Source organism: Taeniopygia guttata, chromosome 14 (genome assembly GCF_048771995.1).
Source record: "Taeniopygia guttata chromosome 14, bTaeGut7.mat, whole genome shotgun sequence".
Classification (NCBI taxonomy): domain Eukaryota; kingdom Metazoa; phylum Chordata; class Aves; order Passeriformes; family Estrildidae; genus Taeniopygia; species Taeniopygia guttata.
In genome coordinates this window covers 13,956,753-13,981,080 of record NC_133039.1, presented here as the reverse complement: position 1 = coordinate 13,981,080, position 24,328 = coordinate 13,956,753, and the positions used below count along the sequence as shown (strand labels likewise).

General features: G+C 41.4%; 1 protein-coding gene across 5 annotated transcripts in view; it reads left to right on the top strand.

The window, feature by feature from the left end:
* The window catches only part of CREBBP (CREB binding protein), a 95,134-nt gene that overhangs the window by 6,963 nt on the left and 63,843 nt on the right, over nucleotides 1-24,328 (top strand). For 4 of the 5 annotated variants that reach the window (XM_030285218.4, XM_030285220.4, XM_030285219.4 and 1 more), the window contains exon 2: nucleotides 6,746-7,458. In XM_030285218.4, coding sequence (XP_030141078.1) covers nucleotides 6,746-7,458 — 713 coding nt within the window. The remainder of the gene's footprint in view (nucleotides 1-6,745; nucleotides 7,459-24,328) is intronic. The other variant, XM_030285221.4, reaches the window with a different exon arrangement.

Sequence of the window (24,328 nt, the reverse complement as noted above, 5' to 3'; positions counted from 1 at the left end):
CCTGAGCCACCTGTGCTGACAGTACATTCACTAAGAAGTCTCTGGCCAGAGAATGTCACAGTTAGTTTGTTTGTCAAAATAATTCATGTCCTTGTGTGTTATGTGCCAGTTCCCTTTCCAGGTGGGCAGTGAGGGTGGCACAGCCTTAAGGGAAGCTGTGGGTCTGGCAGCTGTGGGAGCCAGTTCAAGACAGGCACAAGCAGACATTGGCTCGGTACAGACTGTGCATCTCATGCTGACTTAAGCAAGTGCCCAGTATTAATTACCAGACTCTCAGATGATTCCTTTTAAAAGGGTCATTCAGAACTTAAATGTTTTGTCAGGTGTTAAATTTGGGCAAGAGGCACGATGTGTGTGTTTGTGATAGGATGAGAAGGCAGTCTCACATTCGTTCATGTTCATGTGCTCCAAGAACCTTAAAGTATTTAATCTTCATCAGGATGATCTTGTGAATGAGAAGCTGATGTTCCCAGTGTGGTGCCTCACAGCCCATAGGCAGATCGCCTCCTCTTCCTTCTGTCCGAGTTTCTCTTCTTATGGTAAATAAATTTACTGAATCCTTCTGGGCTGTAAGAGAGTTTGCCTGGTAGCCATGTGCACTGGCACAGTAGCCACGTGTCTCTTATGGATGCTGCTGGGTGGGCTTTAGATTTATTCACAAGAGCAGACATGGCAACTGTGTCAAAATAGTGAAGAACCTTGGGAAACAATTAAGAGGAAAAATGTTTTTTGAGAAGGGCAGAGGAAGGCAAAGGCAATCCATCATTTGCCATCTGGTGCTTCTAAGAGCAGACCAGAGTGAGCACTCTTGTTGGGTTGCTTTTGCCATGCATTTTGGGGTTACCTTGGCATTATTCACCTCTGGCCTTCGGGAGGAGATTAGAGACTAACCTCTTATCTGGATATTTTTCCCATTTGCTTCTTTATATAAGACTTAGTGCCAGGTGCAAGGGCCATTTAACGTGCTCTCATATACTACTTTGTAATTGACAGGGAAACATTCAAGTAATATGTGATTTATTTTTATGAAAGGGTAGAATAATCCCTAAACCCACCAATTATTTCTGAAATAAACCAGTGTCTCAGGTTTTTCTAGATTTTTAACACAGGTTGTGTTGTCACTATGAGCTCAGCAAAGGAGAGGTAGATGGTGGAGCCAACTTGGACAAGTAGAGCAGAGAGAACCTTGAGGTTATGACATTGTGATACAAAACATGGAAGTGGAAAGAGAGGCTGGGGACTAAACCTGGTGTGACCAAGGAAGGATCTCAGTTTATACTACTCCTTTTCATGGAGGTGAGCAGAAGGACAAGGCAGGGCAGGTGGCTTTTCCTGTGTCAGGTGGTAGTTGTTATCACACCTTAGTGGTGGTACAAAGAATGTGAATATGTGCATTTTCCCCATCCTGGCTCATGTGTCAGCTGGTGTCAGGAGCTGAGTCAGGAATACAGGTAGTGCTGCAGTAGAGATTAGAAGAGAACTGATTTTTTTTTTTTTTTTCATTAGTTTCATGATTTGTTTCTATAACATGTAAGCTTCAGTTTTGAAAAGTCACTTAGTTGCTGAAGTGAACTGGGGACGGTATTAGGAGCTGTCTCTAAAATCCTAGCCACAGGAAAGCAAGTGAAGGCAAGTGTTAAATCCATTTTCAAAGAGGGTTAAAAGACAATATAGTCAGCTACAGACTGTTCAGCCTTCTCTCCATCACATGGAGGAGCTGGAGTGAGTTCAGGAAAGGACTGCTCAGGAGTTTGGGGGCTGGAGCATGTGCCCTTTGAGGGGAGGTGAAGGACTGGGCTACAGTCAGGCCTGATGTCCCTTCCAACCTGAGTGACTTTAGGCCTGTCAACAAGAGAGAGCTGTGATGATGATTCCAGTGAATTTTCTAAGATAAGTCCCAGGATTCCAAGGATCCCCAAGGATTCCAAAAGGTGAGGTAAGATAACCCCCAAGGATTCCAAAAGGTGAGGTTCATATCAACACATTTGAGTTTTGACCACTCCAGTGACTTAGAAATGAGTGACCCAGACTGTATTCCTTTCTCATCCCAAGTGAAAGTAGTTTAAACAATCAGGCAGATAGAAATTTAGTTAAATATTCAAATCTCTTATTATTCAAGCCATAAATTGTTGAGACTCATCCACATCCTCCATGCTGTTTCTCTTACTCCGTCTCATCACCCTCCCCCCAGCCATCAGGGTTTCCTTGACCCAGCCAGGTCCCTTGTCACCATCATTCTCAACCTGGTTGTTAAACACGGTGTTCAGAAGAAAAGATGCTGCTCTGCTGAAAGTCAAGGTCAGATGCATGTCAGTTCCCAAGCTTTCCGTGTCTTTTTAGGGAAAGACACAAATCTGAAGTTTCCTTTCTGGAAATTTTAGATTTTCCATGAACGCGTTGTTTAATTGTTCTAAAACATTAAATGCAATAATTGTCTTTTGTGAAACAAATTACGGAATCCTCAAACCTCGAAAGGAAGTTGGAATGGATGTGGTAATTGCTGACTGTGCCACACAGTGTGGCTATTGAGGGGAGCTACCTGACAGTGAATTTTAGGGAATGGCTGGAACTCTGAACTGTTGAGGCTTTGTCTGCTGGGGTCTGACGTGATTGAAAGAAGTCTTACAAAACAAAATTGGGCTCACTGAAATGTAACAGCTATGTTGGCATGAAAGGCACGGTGAAAATACTGCTTGTGTGCTGGACTTCAGTGTCTGCTCTGTGCCACGAGCAGTCAGTTTGTGACAGGAGAAACTCCCAGTCACGTCTCAAGCAAAGATTATGCGGTAAAAAATAAAACTGAATTTGATAGTTCTTCTCCTGCTTGCTGTGAGATACATTTGAGATAATAAGACGCATAATGAAACACCTTAGAATGTTTGTCACCTCTCCAGGCTGAGCTAAAGGGGAAAAAATGGTGACATTGAAACAAGTTAATTGATTGAATATGTATATTAGGAAAGTCTCCCAGTAACATCGCAAGCAGTTGTACAGATGAGAATGTTCTGCCTTCAGGATGCAGCAGAGTTTTGGGGTGTTTTTTTTCTTCTGAGAAGGCCTTGAAGGAAACAGAACATGGTTTTTTTTTTTTTTAATTCTGGTTGCTGAAAGTGTTGTCCAGGAAGGCAGAAAAATGTGACATTTAAGCTCATAAGACTGAAATTAGGAGAGAAACTGTCTCAAGTGTGGTTATCTTCTATGTGTGAAAATAGCTGCTTGAGGAACACAGAATGCTCAAATAGGAGAAGGAGCCTTTTGGAAAGAGTGGGGGTGTGGTACTTGCCTAGTGCTTTTCTGTGCCTTCCAGAAAACGTAATCTCTGGTTTTTTGGTGCTCTGCTGTTAAGAGGACGTTTGGGTTTATGTGACAGAGGTAATGAAAGGTATGAGGTTGAGGATCAGAAGTGCCGTGTTGGAGACAAGACACGAGAGGTGAATCTCCGCAGCCTTAGTCAGCTCTGCTGCTTTATGAGCACTGAGTTAGAGGTATGTGCCTTTTGGGTTTAGGGAATCTGTTCTCATTTAAAATCCAGGCCACTTTTCCTGCTCTGATGTGTGCTGGGTGCATGGCAGCTTTGAGGATGGAGTAGGTTAAAGCTTGGTGGGACTTCTCAGCAAAGGTGTTCTCTGACCATTGCTTCAGGTAACTGCATGAAACAGAAAAGGCATCCCTTGGTTTTCAGCCTCCTGGTAGCTGCCTTTGAGAAACAGTTGAAGCATTGAGAATGGGATCAATTCTGTTCTTCTTGTGAGGATGGAGGGACTGCAGTTGCTTTTCATTTCTCTGTCAGTAGAAATGGGCCATGTTCTTATTATGGCAGATTTTTATATGTGTGTAAATATACTTATTCTTTTTATAACTGCCAAGACAATCTCTTATCTTTATGGATTTGTTGCAGACATGCTCAAGTAGATTTTTGTTTTCTGTTGTATTTTATAACCGTTGTAAAATGTGTCTTGTGTTGCTGTTTTTAATGTGCATGACTCTGATGAAATATAAAAGAAGATGATTAATCATTGCCTGAACAATTGAATTCTTGGTGAATTTTTACAGGACCATTGTGTTAAGTTGTTTACCTGTTTTTTATTTTCCTGCTGGCAGAGCAGTACATTTTCCATGTCTAACCTTAATGTACGGCCTTCTTACAGGAGCTTAGGAGTGGTAGATTATTTCAGGTTTTAAGTGGCAATATTCCCAAATGCTTTCTTCACTCTTTTTTGTAAACTGCAAAAACATTTCCACTTCTTGGCACTGGCAAGACTGAGAGAGTCCAGCCAGCCAAGCAAAAAACCAAATCGAGCATTTATACTCCAGCATCCAATTTTGAAATACAGCTGGAAAAAACTACTCTTTAAGCCACAGCAACATCTTCCCCTTTCACATTTTGTCTCTTCTTCTCTGCTCCTATCTCTGCACCCACACATCTGTTGTCCATGAAATAGAAACAATTTTGGTGCAGAAGCTTGGAAGAACACCTTTTTGTGGGATTTACAAAAGTTGTGTGAATGAGAACTGTAAACCTTGAACTTGGGGAGAGCTGGGGTGGTGAGAGGAGTTTGAGGTGAAGCCTCAGCCTCGGCTCCATGTGCCACCCCTGGTGATGCACGGGCAGATGGCTTTGGTCAGGCTTCAGCTGCAGCCAGTGGCAGAGGCTCCCAGCATTCCAGCTGAAATAGGGAAATCTTGGAAGAGGGAAAGTAGAACCAAAATGTATAGGAAGTGGCAGACTGCAGCATGGTCAGTGTCAAGATGTGTGGGAAAGTGGAGGAGGATGAAGCAATCATGGAGTCAAAGGTACAGCAGGAATTTTTCTAGGAGACAAGCAGGAAAGATGAACTAAAGGCCTGAAAGGAAAGGCAGCAAGTAAGAGATATTTTTAATTTCTCTTACTTTCATTTAGCAAGATTTAATAAATCTTGCTAAATGAAATGTTGGCTTGTTCCTTGCCTGCTTGGAAGGGACAGGGGCTCTGTTCTGAGCAGGGTGTATTTGTCACAGCCGACATCATGCAATCCTGGAAGGATTATTGACTCCAGTAGGTGATGATGGTCCCTGAAGGATGTGGTGCTTTGAGCACCTCAAAACAGCCTGAATTATTAGCCAGGATTAGCCATATTTTTGTCTTTGTTTACTGTGCCTGTTTATGTAATTCACTAGGCCTTGCAAGTCTGACCATTTTTATTAATTTTTCTTCAGTTAGGTTGAATTGGAAATGCACATGCCGATAAAATGCATGACACTAAAGTGTGCTGAGATGGCTTGGTGATGCATCTGTGCTTTGTGATACAGTTTGTGTTGCTTGAGGTTTGTTGCTTCTTTTCAATGTACCATCTTACATAATTTTTGCAGCCTGGATCTTGTACCAACTTTTTGTGGTTGAAGAGTGAATTAAACTTTAAAACAATGAAGCCTTTAGAATGTCCTTCTTAAGTAAATAACTCTTCTTTGCTCTAACCTGGAAAAAATGTGTTTTGTTGCGCAGTGTGAAGGACTGGGGTTTGTCAGGGCTGGCTTGGGGGGCAAAATAATGTTTTCGCACATTTATGTTGCAGTGAGAAGTGATGGTTTTAGTTCACATCCTTGAATTGGAAAATTATTCCAAGATGTGTTGCATGTTTGAGCAGCTACTCTGGTGTATTGAGGCTGGTCTGCTTAGGTGTTTATAAATATATTCCTGTCCTTATGTCTTCAAATATGTAACTTTTATTTTCACATGGAAGTACCCATATACAGTGAAGTAACATTCTATTGTTTAGTTACATATTAAAATAACCTTGTTACGCAGATGCTACTTATAATGTGCAATAAATATTTTAGTGAATCTGAGTTGGTCCTTTAAAGAGGGAAAAAAAAAAGCCCCACCACTTTTTTATTAGTCTGGATGTTGCAGCCAGGCAGAGCTGTTCCTTCAAGTGGCTTAATGAAGATTTGATTGATTTATTTTGCTCATCTGGAAAGTGTGTGGATTACCTCTGTCAATATTGGGCATGATAAATGAGGGCTGGGCACTTAGAGAGCAATTTGAATTATTTGAGCTGTTCAGGAATCGAGCAGTGACTCGATTCAAGAGGCATTACAAGGAGAAAATGCTGAGTCCCTTTCGGGATCTTCTGAGGTAGCAGATCATGGTACAAATCAATGACTAGAAGCTGATCTTAAATGTCTTTATATGTGAGACTGGGCTCAAACTGCTGAGAAAATCGTTGTTGTTATTTGTTGAAGTTTTGAAGCAGTGCTGGAAGATGTTCTTTGTCCATGTGCACACATAAATGACAGGGTTGAGGTAGAATTGCTGGGTGAGATGCGGTGGCTTGGGATTACAGAGGAGGTTGGAAAAGTGATGTAATTGCTCTTTTGGGAGAGTAAATCAATAGGAAAAAAATCTGTTGTTATTTCTGCCTTCATCTTTTAGCCAAAACAAGAGAAATTTAAGCAATAGATTAGATCATTGTATTCATGCCACCTTAGTTTACTTAAGCTTCATTTTGTCAAAATTCATGACAGAAAACCTGTTTATTGGCCATTGCTGTGCCCTGCGTGGTTGTGTGTGCACAGTGTGTGATGACTGTGCTGTGGAAGCACAGTCTGGAGTTTGTGTAACAGGGACCCTCACTCACTTCTTAGTCTCGGGTAAAGGCATCTAAAATGCCGGTCATTGTTAACACTGGTACAAAGTAGCGAAGATAAATATTTTAACTACTTATTTGTCATGTTTTCTCACCCATGTTTCTGTTTTAACTTGTAGATTTCGGATCTTTGTTTGATTTGGAAAATGATCTTCCTGATGAGCTGATCCCCAATGGCGAGTTGGGCCTTTTAAATAGCAGTGGGAACCTCGTTCCAGATGCGGCTTCCAAACACAAACAACTTTCTGAACTTCTGAGGGGAAGCAGTGGCTCTTCCTTAAACCCAGGAATTGGCAATGTGAACTCGAGCAGCCCCGTGCAGCAGGGAGTCGGTGCTCAGGTGCAAGGGCAGCCAAACAGCGCGAACATCGGCAATCTGGGTGCCATGGGTAAGAGCCCGCTGAACCCAGGGGACTCCTCTGCTCCAGGCCTGGCCAAGCAAGCAGCCAGCACCTCTGGACCTACCACACCTGCATCCCAAACTCTGAACTCTCAAGCACAAAAACAAGTGGGAATGGTGACGAGCAGCCCTGCAACATCGCAGACTGGACCTGGGATATGTATGAATACTAATTTCAGTCAGACACACCAGAGTCTTCTCAACAGTAATTCTGGTCACAGTTTAATGAATCAGCCTCAGCAAGGACAAGGGCAGGTAATGAATGGATCTCTTGGGGCAGCTGGAAGAGGAAGGGGAGCAGGAATGCAATATTCTGCCCCTGCCATGCAGGGGAATGCAGGCAGTGTGCTGGCAGAGACTTTAACCCAAGTATCTCCACAGATGGCTGGGCACACCGGGCTGAACGCAGCACAGACAGGAGCAATTACTAAAGTATGTACATGCCATTTACTGTATTCTATTTATTGCACTTGTTTTTTTCCATACAGGTGTTTAGGAAACACAGTAGATCCTTTTCTGGGACAGAACTAAAGGATGTGCTTTCTTGAGTCTGTAGTTACCCATTTCAGTCACCAGTGATATTGTGAAAAGGAGATAATTGAAGCAGTTCTTCTCATGTAATCAAAAATGAAAGCAATTGTTGAAAAAGACATCCTCGAAGCTAAAAGTTGGAAAGTATCTTAGCAGAGTGAATTAGAAAAGAGTAGCATAATCCTGCAGAAAGGAAGCAGATGATTTTTCGTGTGCAAGATCTCAATTTAGCTGCCAGACAACGCCATCTTCTAAAGCAATGTGATCACTTGGAAATTGAAGGGAGAGGTGTAGCAATTGCTCCTTTTGTCAAGGACCACTGTCAGCAGCCGTGCAGCGAATGTTTTTTAAATACAGAGGAACTGATCTGGAAACATCAAATTTCACATAGATAGCCAAGCTAATGCAAGCTGTGAAAGGGAAGGGCAAGAGCCTAAGTTGGTGGCCATTGCAAATCAGGGCAGGGAATATATATGCCTGGCAGTATCTGCTTCTGTCCTGGGGCAGGGCTGTGTGTCCCTGTTTGATACAGTTACTGCTTTTTAGTTCTTTGTTTTCCAGGTGTGAGCTTAGAGCAGTGTTTTGACTGCTGCTCCTCCTGCCCTGTGCCTTATCTCTCGTCTGGCTTATTTTGGTATAGTTCCTTCATGAAATTTTGATGGCAAACCCACCATGTTCTGATATGTAGAAAAAGGTCAATTTTTATCTCTGATATTTTATCTATTCATACATCAGTAGCTGTTCTCACTGTAGTTTATCAACATGTAAATGTTAATTCATTGATGTGTTAGTAATTGTGGAAAAAAATTGCATTGTCTGACATGAAAGTGTGTGGCCTGTACTCTGAAGAGATGCTCACATCACTGTGGAGTACTGTATAGTTAATTTTAATTTTTTTTAAATAAAAACCATAAAAAGCAATCTCTGCAGTAAAGAGATGCTTCTGCTTTAAGGAAGAGATACTTTTGTTACGAGTGAAGGTCAGAGCAGCTGAAAGTTGACATAACTGTTTTGGAGACTGGAGACAGCTAATTTTGTTGTGTGGAAGCTGATTGGTTTGCACTGAAAGAGTCAGCTTATCTTTCTTTTATTTTCCTTTGAAATTTGTGGGAAGAGTGAGGAATTCTATTTATCTGGCCTATTTTTGTGAACTTACAAATACCTAAGTTCTTAGGAGTAGATTTTTCCTAGTCACTACTCAGTTTTATGTGAACCAACTGAAGTAGAATTACCCCAAAGCAAAGGATTTGCTGACATAGTCTGTGTGAGCCTGATGGGGGAGGTTCTGTGAGGTCTTGATTTATTTTAAACAAACCCACCTCTAGTAAAGAACAGGCCAGAACTCAGACAAATTCCAGATTTCAAGGACTTCAGGCTTAGCCTGTTGCCAGCTGCAAATGGATTCACCAGCTTGGAGAGGGACCCAGACTGCCTCAATTACACATGTGCAAGAAGCAAAGTGAAGTTGACTTGAGCAAGGAGTACACTGGAAAAGAGTAGTGAAAGGACTGTTTCAAGACAGCATGAATGGTAAAATGGTGCTTCTTTGAAGGCACACTTAAAAGAAAATAATTTTAAAAGCCTGGCCAAGTAAAACAGGAAAACTGATGTCTTCCAGATCTCCATCTCTTGTTGAATAAGATGAAGCTTAAAAGTGTTGTGTTTCTGTAAAAAGTTTTATTTTATATACATCTTATTTTTCTCTTAGTAAAGAGAGCATGTGAGCTCAGTGTTTTACACAAAGATTTTGTGTTTCTATTTTGGAACAAATACTTGCTCTCTGAATTTTCTTGTGCCAAGCAGCAGTGTTCTCTATTTTTGCCATTTTCTTAGTCGGCATTTGAAGATTGGTATCCTTTTCCAGTCTCTCCCCACCCCCCAGTTTGTTGTCCTAATAGGATTATCAGTCATGATTGTGTGTTAGCTTTTTCTTCTTGATGCTTCAGGAAAGCTTTTAAGAAAAGTAAAGAAGCACTTCAGTGAGTTTATCTGTTCTTCTGAAACTGAAATTTCTACTGAAGGAAAATTTAGGTTAGTTTGTTTTTTCACCTCCTGATTCCCTGGTGTTTACCACTTAATGTGTACAGCTTAAAAGATTTAAAGAGCTGTAATAAAAGTGTTGAGGCAGCTGATCTACCTAATAGTGAACGTGCCCAACTTGACTGAAGGGCTTAAAATGTAGCTGCCGTCCTGCTGTATCTGTATCAAGGCTGGATGGAAATTCTCTAGGTGATGACTGTAGCAATATCCTAAGGGAAAGAATGAGCTATGAAGTACAAATGCAAAAAAATACCTAAAATAACCTTATAAAGCAAGATCTTCTAATTACATTAGACATAAGCGATGTGTATCTCTTGACTAACCTTCTTCAAGTACAGCTCAGTATCCCATTTTTCTCAATTCAGTATGTTTATATGCAGTGTGGGGAACTCGTGACCCTTTATGGTTTGGGACCAGTTTTGTTGGGCAAGACCTTGCTTCTGTGGTGGTTGGTTCTAATCCTTTTTTAGTGTGTGACTAATCAATCCATTCCTTTTTCTGGTTTTGTTTGTTGTGCTGTGTTTATGTAAGCATTCTTTCTATTAAGAGAAAAAGAAGGAAAAATATCCAGAATCTGGTGCCTTCACCTGATCTCAGAAATTGCAAGGATTCATTTCATCTGGATCATCATCAACCATGATTGTTAATTGTGGTCTGGACTTGCTGTTTTAAGGCAGAACTGAGCAGTGTGACTGAGGCTTATGTTCTTGTGCTTGCATGAGCCAAAGGTGGAGATAAACCTTACCTCTAACTTCTTCAAACAGGAGTAGAAAATAACTAATTATCAGTGTCAGAGGGCAAGAAGGTGCTGATATCAAGACAATTATTCTTCCATTGGCAAGGAGAAATTAAAGTACAATACTTCCTCAATCTATAGAGATATGAGCAAAGATTTCACATGATACTCCAAAAATGGGTGATTTTTTTCTTTCTGAGATACCTGGAAGCCTCTGAGGAGCTATCTCTTCCATGACACTGTGTCTGTCTCTGCTCCCTTCACTGGCAGTCTTTGCTGTAACAATTTTGCTTGTGATTGTGGCGTTGTGGCCCTGTTTTCTTGGATGACAGTACAAGCAGAATTTTTATTGGACTGTGTTGAAGTTCCTTAGGAAATCAGCTTTAAAGAGGAAAGGATTTGTCTTTGAACAATTATTACTTGGTAGGAGTGGAGGAACAGATCATCTTGTCACAGTCATTTCCAGGAGTAATGAATTGCCCTTTTGTAGTGTACCATGATTTTTATTGAGTCCATTAAGTCCAGGAAACACTTTCAAACCATCTAGAACATCTTGTTAGAGGTGTTTTTTTAAGATTGCTGGTGGTTGGATGTGATAAGCAGTAGCAAAACTCAGCAGATGGTCATTGCTTCCATAGGAATGAGCACTTCATTGGAGACATGCTCATGCCTAACACTCTCCTGTTGCTGTGGGAGCTCATCTTTTCTGAGTGAAGGAGATAAAACTTTCCTGTTCTTTATGGCTGGCAAGGGCTTGAAGTTGCTTTTCTTTCGATGAGTTGTTAGAGAGTCTCTTGCTGAGATGCATTCCCCATGTCTAGTACAGCTGTCAGAGCCTGTGAAAAGTTAGGAAAAAATGTTGGGAAGTTCCCATTTATTCTGTATGGTTCTCAGGCTTCCTTTTTGTTCTGTGTTAGGACTTTTGGACCGTGATTCCCTTACCTGGTGCTTCTGCTCCTTCCCTGAAGAAGTGGTGAAATCCCATTCAGATGAGAGGACTCTTAAGTGTTTTCTTTTCCATGTGTTTCTAAGCTATAATGCCTCCTCATACAGTTCTGTAAAAGGAACCCCCCTTTTCTTCAGTGACTTCAGAGTCCTGTCACTCCAAGAAGGATATTCTGGTACCCAGCAGCAGAAATTAAGGAAAAAATATGGAGTTGTGCATGGCTGATAATCTGCAGAAGGTATTTCTGTTAAAGTGCAGTGATGATACAGCTTTCTGGGGGCTCTTTTCAAAGTATTTTTCTTTATAGGACCATTAAGCCTACCCCAAGTTTAGCTTTCCTTCCAAAAGGCAGGCACATTTAATCAAATATTATTGGGCTCTGTATGCCAATAAAAAAGATTAAATTGTTTGGTCAGACTGAATCTGTAAAGAGATGAAAAGAAAATGGTTGTTTATTTTCATACCTAGTTATGAGGTTTACAACACTAATGGTTGTTTGGGGGTTTTTTTGGGATACCTTTTTGAAGATTGAAGATTTTGAGTAACTTCAATCTACCTGTTTTGAAAACTCTGAAGGAAAATACTTACATTGATATGAAATAGAACCTATGTGCATGGAGCAATTGATGGAAAAGCTGATCTGGCTGGCAGATCTTCCAGTGTAGTATTCCAGGAGGTAGCAGGGAGTTTAGATACAGAGTTCCTAGTGCTGTGTGCAAGAGATGAGTTTTCCTTACCTCTGTGTATGTTTTTAAGCTCTACTGGAAGCTGGTACCAGCAGTGGGATTGGCATCAAAACCTGAACAGACTCAAAACAATCACTGGCTGTGCAAAACTAGATCTGGTCTGCTGGATTTTTGCCTATGAGTGCAGAACAGTTTTTTCCTCTAAATGGTATTGGCCTTATTTGTTTGGACAGCCCATGTTTTCAACTTGATTTCAGTCGGAATAGCCACATGGCAGTGTATGCTTCAGTAAGAGTAGGTTCAGACTAAAGAGGAGGAGGAACTCTTACCAGAAGTAAACTTCAGAAACCAGTAAAAGCATTTTTTACTTCCACCGAGAGAATAGCACCTTGTCTTGGGGCTTTTTAATGTTGAGCTATAAAAGAAGTGAATTCTGTTGTTGTTTCCAGGCAGGGTGTCCGTCTAATACATGTGCCTTGGACAAGCACATTCACAGTTTTGCTCTCTGTGCTGCTCACTGGGTCGTGTTTTGATGCAGGAAATTAATCTTGAGTAAATGAATTATGATAATGAGCCATGTTAAAGAGCAGTGTATGTGGTTACGTTACTTGTCTCGGTGTGGTGAGGAAACTGTGGTAAGGAAAATTTGTGATGAGAAAAAATTAAGTCAGCTATTTATTTAAGCAGATCCCCCAGTTGCTCTTGCTGAGTACCAGATTTAGATACGCTTGCTGATTGTGAATTAAGTCAGCTGAAGATGTTCTCATTCCTTTGCAGCTCTGTGTGTTTTAGCAAACTGCTGGTGCTGTTTGTTTCTGTGGTGGCTCTCAATCTGTCTGAATTCTGCCTGAATTGTTCTAACATGACTTGCAGTTAATTTGCTTCTCATCCACGGAGTTGTCCGTGCTCGGCTGCCAAGCTGCCTGTCTCCTAGCAGACCATGCCTCTGGCAAACACCGGTAGCCAGTCCAAATCATATTCCAAACAGTGCTGGTTCCCAGTTCCAGGGCACTCCTAATAATGTTACAGACTCCACCGTAGCTGCTCCATTCTCTGATGAATAAAGAGCACCAAAACAGCATTTTTACTGAGGTGAGACATATGTGTTTGTGTAATAATACAACAGAAGAAAGCTATAAATACAGAGAAACACATAAGTGCAAAACTCACCGACTCGTAGTAAAATGGAAGTCTCCAAGGCAGTCTTGTTTTGAAACATGACCGTGGAAAGTGCTGCTCCACAGATGAGTTTGCTGATACGTCAAAGAGATTTAGTGACTTAAAAAGCTCACTTCCCACAGCTCTTACTCCTGGCACCTGAAATTCAGTTGTTTCCTGTTTCTAGTACCTAAGTTAAGTCTTGTTTTCAGTTGTGCAATGTAATTGAAGATCTTTGAAGCGATAGGCACTTGGCTGGGGCTTATGCAGGTATCAAGGTTCAGTTTGGCTCCAGGGCTGCAAGAAGCAGAGCACTCAGCCTTGGTGGGGACAAACCAGAGCTCAGTTTCCTCTCCTCCTGCTTCACACCCAAAAGCCTCTCTGTGCACTTGCACTGGCTTATCAGCCAGCTGACAAAAATTAAGTGTTATGGGATCTCTTCAGAGCAGAATTGTGCCATTATCTGCTGCTGTGGTAACACACCACAAACATTAAGGTTTTTGTCACTAACCATCAGTTATATTGGTTAGAGTCTTGTAATTCTTCAGTTTTTGTTGGTAGAGTGGGGTTTATTTATAAGAAGTTTATCTGAAAGGTTTTGGGAGTGAAACTAAGAGATCCACCAGTTCCTTTGGAAGCCATTGATTAAAAGTAAGATTTACAGTGTTGTTTCAGGTTAGTCAAAATGACAGAAATTCCCAGATGTAACTGAGATGACGTCTTTCTAGTTTTCAGACTGCTTTCACATATCTTCCTGCTGCTGTTTGTAGTTTGGGGTTTTTAATACCCAGGTAAAAAATGACTCAGATGATGGGAGGGAGAAAAACTGCCAACTGAAACATTGGTGTGTAGAAGTTATGAAATGCCTGGTTCCTTCAGTTAGAAGGAAATCTTTGTCACAGTAATTTTCTTAATAGACTCTAGTCGCTCATGCAGATATGATTTCACAGGAGCCTTTCTGATGAAAAAGCCTTTTAGCAGGTCTCAAATCTTGCCCTTACTTAAAAGATAAACTTAATGTTTGTACTTGACAGTGAGCTGTGATTATACTGGGAATCAAGTAATTGGAAGGGCATACAGAAAAAAATGTGTTAAAGCTGGCAGTGCTGTAGTCTGGAAACTAAATGCTGTTTAGTTGGTCTGTTTCTTTAGAAAAAAGGCAGTGCAGGAAACTTGGAAGATTACATAGAGTTTGATAATTGTGACAGCCTTCCTGAGAAATGGATCAGGAGTGGAGACAGTGAGAGGAGGAGATTCTCCTTTTGCAGCTTCCACAAGTGAAAAACACTTTGTTCAAGGAAAACAGGGCACTTCAACCATCAGGCAAAAAAAAAAAAAGATTATGTTGGAAAATTGCACTTCAGAATTTTGAAATCCACTCATTTCCATAGGGGTTAAAATAAAAGAGGTTACACAAAGCATGCCCAAATCTACTTTGTAGTGGTCAGATTATTGTTCACCTTGATTAACATTTAAACTAGAAAAGGTGTTTCAGTACACATTTTTCCCTCTGTATATAAAAAAATAATGCTGAATTCTTACTGGCACAATTGCTAGTTTACTCTGCAGGGCTGAGAATAAGGAATGGCAGAATATAATGGTATTTTCTTTTATTCTTGTGAATGTCTGGAGGAAATACCTGGTGGTTTTTGTTTGGAAGCTGAATTCCATTTGTGAGTGACATCAATTTGCTGTAACTGTGTCCATTCTGTAAATAGTATGTTTCTCCTCCTCGTTTCTCCTCCTCATCCTCCTCCTTCTTGCTATTACAGTAAAGAGTATTTTTCTTTGCTACAGAAATTTCTGTGACTGTGAAGTGGCACACTAAGCTTGCTTGTGTTTTAACTGTTTGTGTGTAGTCCGAGCAATGGCTTTAATTCTAAGGCCAGGAATGCTTTGCATAATTGAGATTTAGATTAATAGGGACTTGAGATGATTTTGGACTCCTGGTGCTACAAAAACTACCTGTAAGTAGCACCTGGAAATGTCTGTGCTTACGTGTTCTGAAGATTCCCAAATCCCAAAATGATGGATGTGTTCTTTGGTATCTATGTACAAATCCTATTTAAGTTTGGGAAATAATAGTGTGCTGTGCTCTAAAAAAGGTTCAACAGTGCCTTTGTTTTAGAATGAATCATAATGAAAATACAGCATGTTAAATATAGGACCATCATTGCCAAAGGAAATGAAATAGATTTTTTTGAAGAGTGGTAAATAGATTATTTAGCACTCTGCTGCTGTTTTGGATGGAAAGGATTTGTGTTCTCCAAGTGACTGCAGCACAATGCTGCCCTGGCTGCATGGCTGCTCTGCTTGTCAGGGGAGTTTTGGAAACAAAACAAATGCTCTTTGAAGCTTTTGGCAAATTGACTTAATTAAATAACTGCCTTTAGGACGGGAGGATCTTTGTACCCTGGTAATGGACAAGTATTGGAACACCACCAGTTGAAGATGAGATTTCTCACTTGGAACAAACAGTGGTGGCTGCCTTAGTCTGATATGGGGCATCTTGGGTTAAAAAGCATTTCTGGATCATCCTCTGTGCAGCTGCTGTCAGTGAGGAATGTGTGTACGGGCCTGGTTTGTTAAACTGTTCGATTTTAATCCTGTTTAAAGACAACCATCAGACCTTGCCTTGTTTAAAAGCCTGTTCAGAATTGTCTCAATAGCTTAATGGGTATTGTTAAATCTTCAAGGAGAACATGTTTTATAGAAGGGCTGGAAATGTCACAGTAGTTCTTGAAGTCACTGTGATGTTTCAAAACAAACATATTTGTCTCTTAAAGTTATTTTAAATTATTTTAACAGTATAAAATATTTATAGTTACAGTTCTCCATAGTTAATATCAGGCTGTGATATTTGTGCTAAGTAGTTGTTTGGAGTAAGCAATATTGATTTTTGTTTCTTTTAATGTATTTAATGTAACCTGTAGTGTGAGTTTTTTCTTGTCTGTTTGATTTTTCTCCTTAGTCTGCATTTGAAAACTATAGTTACTTTTAGAGTCACGCCTCTTCATGTCTGTCAAGGAGAGTATACGCTGTAAAGGAAGGACACAATATCTCTTTTCATTATATTTTGGAGATACTTTTCCTGTTGCTGTTCCTCCTCAGAGCTACTGTTGTCTTTCTGCCACCTCTGTGGATGTTGCATTCCATGGCTTGCCTGATAATGTATCCATGGCCAGCTGCTGGGAGATAAATGGGGAAAGAACCTCTTAAATAGTGCAACTGTTTTCTCTTACCAAAACAGCTTATTCCTTGTAATACTAAATTGGATTGGAAGGACCTTAAAGCCCATCCAGTGCCACCCCTGCCATGGGCAGGGACCCCTTCCACTGTCCCAGGTTGCTCCAAACCCCATCCAGCCTGGCCTTGGGCACTGCCAGGGATCCAGGGGCAGCCACAGCTGCTCTGGGCACCCTGTGCCAGGGCCTGCCCACACTCCCAGGGAGGAGTTATCTGATGTAAAGTTCCCCTCTTTCAGTTTGAAGACATTGCCCCTTGCCTATCACTACTGTTCCTAAACTTTGATTCAGCTTAATGATGATAAAGTGCAGGAACTGGGGGAGGGCAAGGATGCTCACTTGGGAACCTGTGTTAGAAAACTGTGTTTTGGTATGATCATAAATGTGTTTTAGTACACGTTGAAGCTTCTCCTGGAATTAACTCAAAAAAATTTTGGCCTGTGGATATACAATTGAGTATCTGTTGAGGCATATCTTCACTGAATTTCAGCCTTTCAAAATTCTCTTCTTAAGTATCGTTGAATTATTCTTCATGTCCAAACTAGATTTTCTTGATGAAACAAACCTTTGAAACATTTATAGTTAATTTTGTGATGCTGGTTAAGTTCCTGTTTTTGTATACTAAGAGTAATTCTTGTTTATCTGAAGAAAGCCACTTGCTCTGCTTGGCACTTATAAAAGCTCTTGAAGCAATTGGAATGCATTGATCAATTGTGGCTAATTATTCATTAGAGCTTTGAAATTGTTGTTTGCAGAGGTGACACTCATTACAAAGTAAACCTTCTCAGCTTTATTTTGCTTCATAAGTACAACAGTGATACTGAGTGCAGAAATTGTAGTAGATTCCATTGTATTTCTACTCAGGCTTGTGCAGAATTTTGGAGACATTTTCTTTCTTCAGGCATGTATATAGTTTAGGCATATGAGCATTTGATTTTTTTTTTCCTGGGAAAATTGATTTCCAGTTACGTATATTAAGAATCTGTTCTCTGTATATTCAGTCATAAAGAAGGTTTTCCCATGAAATTTAGTCTTTCGTATTTCATTAATTGTGGGGAAACATGGGTTCATTTTTTTAAAAGGCCTTGGAATACTGAAGTTCTTTGGCCACTGTGAAATGCTTGGAAGAGAATTTCACATCCTATTATTAGTGGTAATAAAACACCTGGCTTCTTTTTAATGGGATTTAAAAAATTTTATTTCTAGTTTTAACAAACTTTAGTAATAAAGGATGAAGTAAATTACAGTTATTCCTGGACATTTGAGTATTTTAATTTGAGTTAATTTACTGCTGAAGAACAAGACAGTAATTCCTTCATGAATCTGTTGTGGTAAGCCTTGCTTATAGCAATTAGCTTAAAGTGATGGGAGACTTGGAGCTTGGCTTCCTCTGAGCAGTGGTAGCCAGATCATGATTTAATTATCAAATGTGATTCTTTAAATGTTACATTTTAAGGCCTTCTTGTTACTGACTTTAAAGTTAGTATTTTTAACTGAATGTTTTGTCAAACTGCCAAACCTGCAGGTCAGTTTAGGTGAGTGCTCTCACCTCAGCTCAGATAATATCATTGCCACCATTCTTGCACTTGGGACTGAATTAACTTTTTTTTTTTTTTTTTTGGTAACACCACTGGCTTTCTGCCATAAAATGATTAATCTTTTCCTTGCCTCTCCATCTGTCCCTCTGGCATATACATTCCAAGCGCCGTGGTGACTTTCTTTTGGAACACATTACTATAGGATGAAATAGCAATTAGTAGAGACTTACTTTTTTTTTTTGTCAGTAAACAGATGCAAGATGATGCCAGTGTAGTAAAGAAAGCCTGTCTTTCCCCTTCACAAATGAGCATGAATTCCTAATGGACCTGTCTTCTGCGCTTCTCTGGGAGCCCTAATCGGTGAGGTGGACCTTGCTTCATGCTGGAGGCTTGGGCCTCATTCCAGAGGGAGATAAGAGTCCAAAGAGCAAAGTCCTCAGCCTGTGCTTGGTGGAAAGCTGCTCTTTGGTATCGAGTTTGTGAGCAAAGCACTGCTGGGAGTTGGGGCAGCAGCACCCAGGGGCTGAGGAGGGATTAACTCCAGAGGGTTGATGCCAGATCGTGTCAGCTCTGGAGCTCGTGTGTGTTCTGCTCACCTGGGATCTGGTGGTGAAGTGTGCAGGTGGCGAGGCACAGGTCCCTGTCTCTGTGTGTTACCTCTCTGGGAAGCAGAAATCAGCATTATGAAAGCAGTCCTGTCCTCTTTCACTGTCACTAACTGCATTAAAAGCAGCTGAATTGCCTGTCAGTCTGAATTTCTTAGGTCTTCCATTACCTAGAGAAGATTGACTCCTTCATTCACAGTACTTTGTAGACTTCAGTTTGTAACTTCTGAGCATCTGAGACACCCAACTGTTTGATTTCCTTGCCTTGAGAGAGAATAAACATCCAAAGGAAGAAAGTTAAGACTGTTTAAGTCAAGCAAGGTGACGTGCTGCTTATAAAAACATTTCAGTAGATGGGAAGAGAAAAAAAATGGAACAAAATGCTGAGTGTTGTAACCAACTTGTGTGTTGAAAGCCCAGATTTGAGGTAGGTGTGGTAATTTGATGGCAAGGGATTTAAAGGCTTAATCTAATAATGGAGTACTCAGTGGCTGATTTTGGTGAGGCCCATAAAAGAAGGAAGTAAAGGGTGCTTGGGATGGCATGTTCAGAAATTGAGTCATCCCTGTCCTGTAGTGAAGTGGACGGCGACTGCTTGGAGGCAGGAGCAGGTAACTGGGTCTGTACCCAGTCATTCTCTTCATGCTGAGCCCAAAGGATGTATAGGTCATAATGGGAAGTGCAGAACTCCCATTTTGTGCCAGCTTGCTCTATTTTCTAAAATAAAAACAAAAGGCAGAGAGAAGAAAAGTGTCCCTAACATCTCAGTGACGTAACTGGGGATTTTGGATGAAGCATGAGAGGTGCTGAGTAGCTGTGGCTCTGTAAGGGTTGGGGTGTTCGTGCATAGCTGCTCTCAGCCTAAGGCTGTTGATGAAGCGGAACCTTGAAGTTCCAGCTCAGGCATTCAGAAAACAGCATCAGAGTTTATTTTACAGCAGCTTTTGAAGGGTGGGAATAGTTACTGTCTCCTCAGCCTGTAGTGTTTTGTATCACACACAGTTGTGTCAATGATACAGAAGGAGGAAGTAGGAAGAATGTCCTTCCTTGCAAATCCAGGGATTTAGAAGAAAGCAGTAGTGAGTGGCAGATGTGTTTTACTAGAGTGATTTTACACTGTTGAACAGCCAAGCTCACACGTATGCAACTCTTCAACACTGCTGTTAGTTTGTGAAGATTTGGCCTCTTATCAAAACAGATCAGATCTAGGATGCCTCTGCTCTCTCTCGTCTTTAACTATGACAGGCATGTTCTGTTCTCTGAAATAATTTAAATTATTAATCTGGGATATTAATTGGTGTTTAGCTTTTATAACATAGACTAAGTCCAGAATTATGCAGGGATAGTGGTGGCTCACTAAAAGGCTGACTTTGACTTCCTCCTATAGTTACTTTGTGAGGTTCAGAGGTGTGGAAAGAGTTTGGAGAGGAAAAAAAGGTGGTTCTGACCTCCCTGCTTTTCTATTGTCAGAACAGATCAGAGCAGCACACCCAGTAAGTTGGGGCTGTGTGTCCTCACACTGCCACTGTCAAAGCTGCAGTTCTTTACAGCACCCCCACCACGGGGGTCCTCTAAACTGTTTCCTGTCAAGCTTTCAGCTCCCTCCTCTGTCCTCAGATAATCTCTGAGGTGCTGACAGGACAATGCTGGCAATGGTGGTGGCTCCTCAAGAGCCCTGGGTAGTGTCTGCTGCTAAATGCAGTGAGTGATGGCCGAGGTCTCTGTGCCTTCCTTCATGGAGATGTCAATCTGCGAGTCTATCGTGGTTTATTCCTGAATTTAGTGCTGCCACTGAGCTTCTCCAACCCGTGCTGCCACTCACTCACTCCCCCTTTCCCTGCAGTGGGATGGGGAGGAGAATTGGAGGCAAAAATGGCAGAGATCACAGGCTGAGATAAAGACAATTTACTGGAAGCAGCAGTGAGATAAGAAATAGGAACAGCAACGGTATTAATAACGAAAGTATATGAGAGAGGCAAGTGATTCACATGCAAAATGCACAGAACAGCATAACCCCCTCTCCCTCCTCCTGGCTTACAGGGCTCTCAGGAGGGGAACCCCTTCTCCCCAGAACAGAGTCCCTTTTTTTGGCAATGACATGAAGTGGTACAGAATAATCTCAGTATCCTGGCCCTGCCCTGTCCAGATTACTGCAAAAAATTAACCCTGTCCTGGCTGGAACCAGGACATTACCCCTTATTCCATACCATGTACTCGTATCCAATTCCTATACCTTCCAACTAGCTACATACATTTGTGTATATATATTTATCTCCCATAAGCACAGATATAACTTCTGTAGCCAGTAGCTGTCCCTTCAAGATGTCTGTTGAGTTCATTTAGTCCATGGCTGTGAGTTCTATCAGTCCTAGATGTCTTCCAGGGCAGGAGGGCTGGTGTGCTGTTGGCTAGTTGCAAACTGCATCAGGAGCTCACATGGCATGATGTGGGAAAGGCACTTTCCCTCTGAACATCCAGCCCAGCTGTGGTAGACAGGGTTACAGGAGAAGCTGTGCTTCAGGGCCAGTCACAATGGAGTGTTTTGCCATTTATTCCCAGTCAGGCTCACTTCAGCTTTCAGTACAATCAGCTGTTGGGATCCCCCTGCCACCCCAAACACAGAGATTGATTCTGCCCCTATGGATCTCAGTGGCATCAGGAGACATTGTGTGCTGTTATCAACTAAAGCCTGATATTCTTGTGTGTCTAATGTGCTAGGTCATGGACCCACACAGCTTACAAGATCCAACACTCCCTTTTTTCCACCTGGCTGGGGGGCAGGGCCCCTCTAGTTCTCATCATGGTACTTATTTCTCTCTTCTGGCAAATATGAACCAGAGGTTTCTTCAAGAGGATGTGAAATAACATCAGCCCTTCATTCTGTCTGAGGTTGTGCCCACAGGAAACTGGAGGGTCATCTATCCTTGAAGAATTTCCTGTGGTGGTTGTTCTTCCTCTCAACTCTCATGCTCATGCTGCCAGGGCAGAGATGGGATTTTCATCTCTCTTCTTCCTGTCCTCTGTGACCACCAGGTAGAACCAGAGGTTACCATGTGGTGTGTCCCCTCTCAAGCTGGGGGCAACTTGCTCTCGGTAGCAGAGATTCTGGTCCATATAGGAGTCCACATGGGACTTTTACTTTCTAGTTTGCTCCATCTGATCTGTCCAGTCTTGGTTAGTCCTTCCACAGGTTGGTAGGGAGGAAAAGATATGATCTTCATATTGCAGAGTTAAGGAGTCACCTGAAGCCCTGTTCTGGTTTCGCTGACATCATTGCCAGTGCGTTGGCCTATGGCCATGGCGCACTCCATGCAAACTTTGCCACGTGGATTGTGTGCTTAACATCCGAGGGAGATTAAAAACCCTCAAAAACTCTTGTGACAGTCCTGAAGGAGGAAATGGGGGTGGAAAGCTGGGGAAAACAATTCTCTCCTATTCCCCCACAGACTGTGTATGATTATTAATAGACTCCCAAAGGCAGTGGCGAGGTGAGGGCAGTGGAGCAGCACTGAACACCCATCCCAAATGACCCTCATTGCTCTCGATGTTATCATGCCATAAACTGATACCCCACAGTACAGCAACAGAGCCATCCTGCTCCCTCCCTGCTCTGAGGAAGGGTGCTTAACCTGTTTCCTTAAGTACCACACCCACATGAGCAGACAAAGCGGCACTGTGACCAGCGGCTCCATACCTAATACAGCAAACGCTCAGATAAATTTGTTTCCAACTCCCTTCGGCAGATCTGTTGTTATCTCAACCCTTGGAGCCTCACACTGGGCGCCAGATAAGACTGTTGTGGTTTAAGAATGGTATTCCCCAATTTAGTGCTCGAAACTGAGACTCCCCCTGACCCCCTCCCTCTGTGGTGGGCTAGAGAGGAGAGAGGCACAAAAGGCAAAGATCACGGGTTCAGATGAGAGCAAGAAACAGCAGTGAGATAAGAAAACAAAGAGAGGTGAATGATTTACACACAAAATGCTCAGAAAACCCCTTCTCCCTGGAAGAGACTCCCTTTCCCCTGCCCTCAGCAGTGATGGTAGATGGTACAGAATAACCTCTGTGTCCTGGACGTGCCCCCTCCCAGCTACCGTGAAGAATAAATCTGTCCTGGTCCAGGACTGTGTCATAATCTACCTGTCCATCTCTCTGCTCAGTAATCTTGGGAACTTAATTATCTGTGAGGCCATTAAGAAAAATGGGTCAAATTGACCAGTGATTTCCAAAGTGATTAGAGAAAAATTGATCTGAGGGAGGGGGAGGAGATGTGCAGTTTCCCCAGGATGCCTAACAAACAGTATAACTGGGTTGTGATCCTGCAATCAATGTCATTCTGAAGAGGCAACTTAATTGCTGCAGGATTGAGTGAAAGGATGGGATTCTGTGCTGGAGTCCATCCTGTCTGTGATCTCATGTCTTGACAAGAGCCATCACTTGGAGCTGCACTCAGCCATGCTCAGTAACACAGTTCTGGGGTACACAGGAGGGTGTAATTGTTAGATTCATTTTTTGGCTTCTGTTCTACACCTCTGCCTTCCTGGACTTGGGTCCCCTGGTTTTGTTAATGGACTCTAGTCATAGTCTCAAATTATTTTTGCTTCCAGAGATAATTTCTTCTTTTCATCTTTTGGTGTTGTCTCTGGACAAGCAGAAGAGTATTTGTAATTACCTTTCTATAATAAGATTCCATTTTATAAAGACTAGAGAAATATGGAAATGACAGTGGTAAAAAGACAGGATATCTCTTATTAGAGGCCTTATGATTTTTGTGAACTAACTCCTGTTGACGAGTAGGACACACTATTTAAATAAAACATTAATATAATCTTAACAATTTCAGTGGTATTTAGTCACTTCCATTTTTTCTAATTTTGGCTCTGAAGCTACAGAGCTTCAGCTCCTACCTGTTGATCTATCTTTGCTAAATATAAAATATTTCTGTTATCACCTTTTTATTCTCAAAATCAGTACTTTAGAATCACATCATCCCTTGCCTTAATAACATAAGCAAATTAATAAGCTTAAATAGTAAGCTAAATTAATTAGGCTATTAGATTGCAATTAGCCTGACTTTGGCCATGCCCATTAGTCCTCTGAGCACTACTTGAGGCCTCTCTGGATTCTGTAGTTTTTACCTGTCATTCCTGAACTATGACAGTGAGTTGGTCATTGTTGCAGCAGAATTCCCATCACTCCAGACACATAAAGATGGCACTTTCCCCTTATCCTATTGTCTTGTCATCCCTCCTGCTGGCATATTGAGAGCTCACATTTGTTGTTCTTCAAGCATTTTGCAGATTCATGGCTTTCAAAGTCTGGCCAAGCTTGTCTTGTTTGCTTCCTTTCTTTCCAGGCTGTTTTCTAGCCAAAAAATCCAGCAGATAGAGAATTGAATATTAATGATAACTATTTTTATTTTATAGGATTAGATCATAATCAGATTACTTTAGCCAGGCTTATTTTCCACTGAGCCCATGCTGCTTTGAGTTCTCTGATTCTTATATCAACCCTTCAGTATTTTTTCTGTTGTCAGCTCAGTCCAAATCTCATTGTATTGTTTTGGTTTTAAATACTTGCCCAGAATAACCTTCTTCCATTTTTGTACAGAGTCAGTGCTTCAAAATTTAATGAAAATCAACATTTAACTTGGAGATAAGTTTGTTGCTTTGGGTGTTTGGTTTGGGTAGTTTTGGGTTAGTTTTTTTGGGTTTTTTTACTAATCTGTCTGGACCAGCTAATTAGAAAAAAGATACTTATGGCATTAACTTTAGGTAGGTAGTGGTGGTATAAGATACAAACCCAGGAGCGTTATCAGAG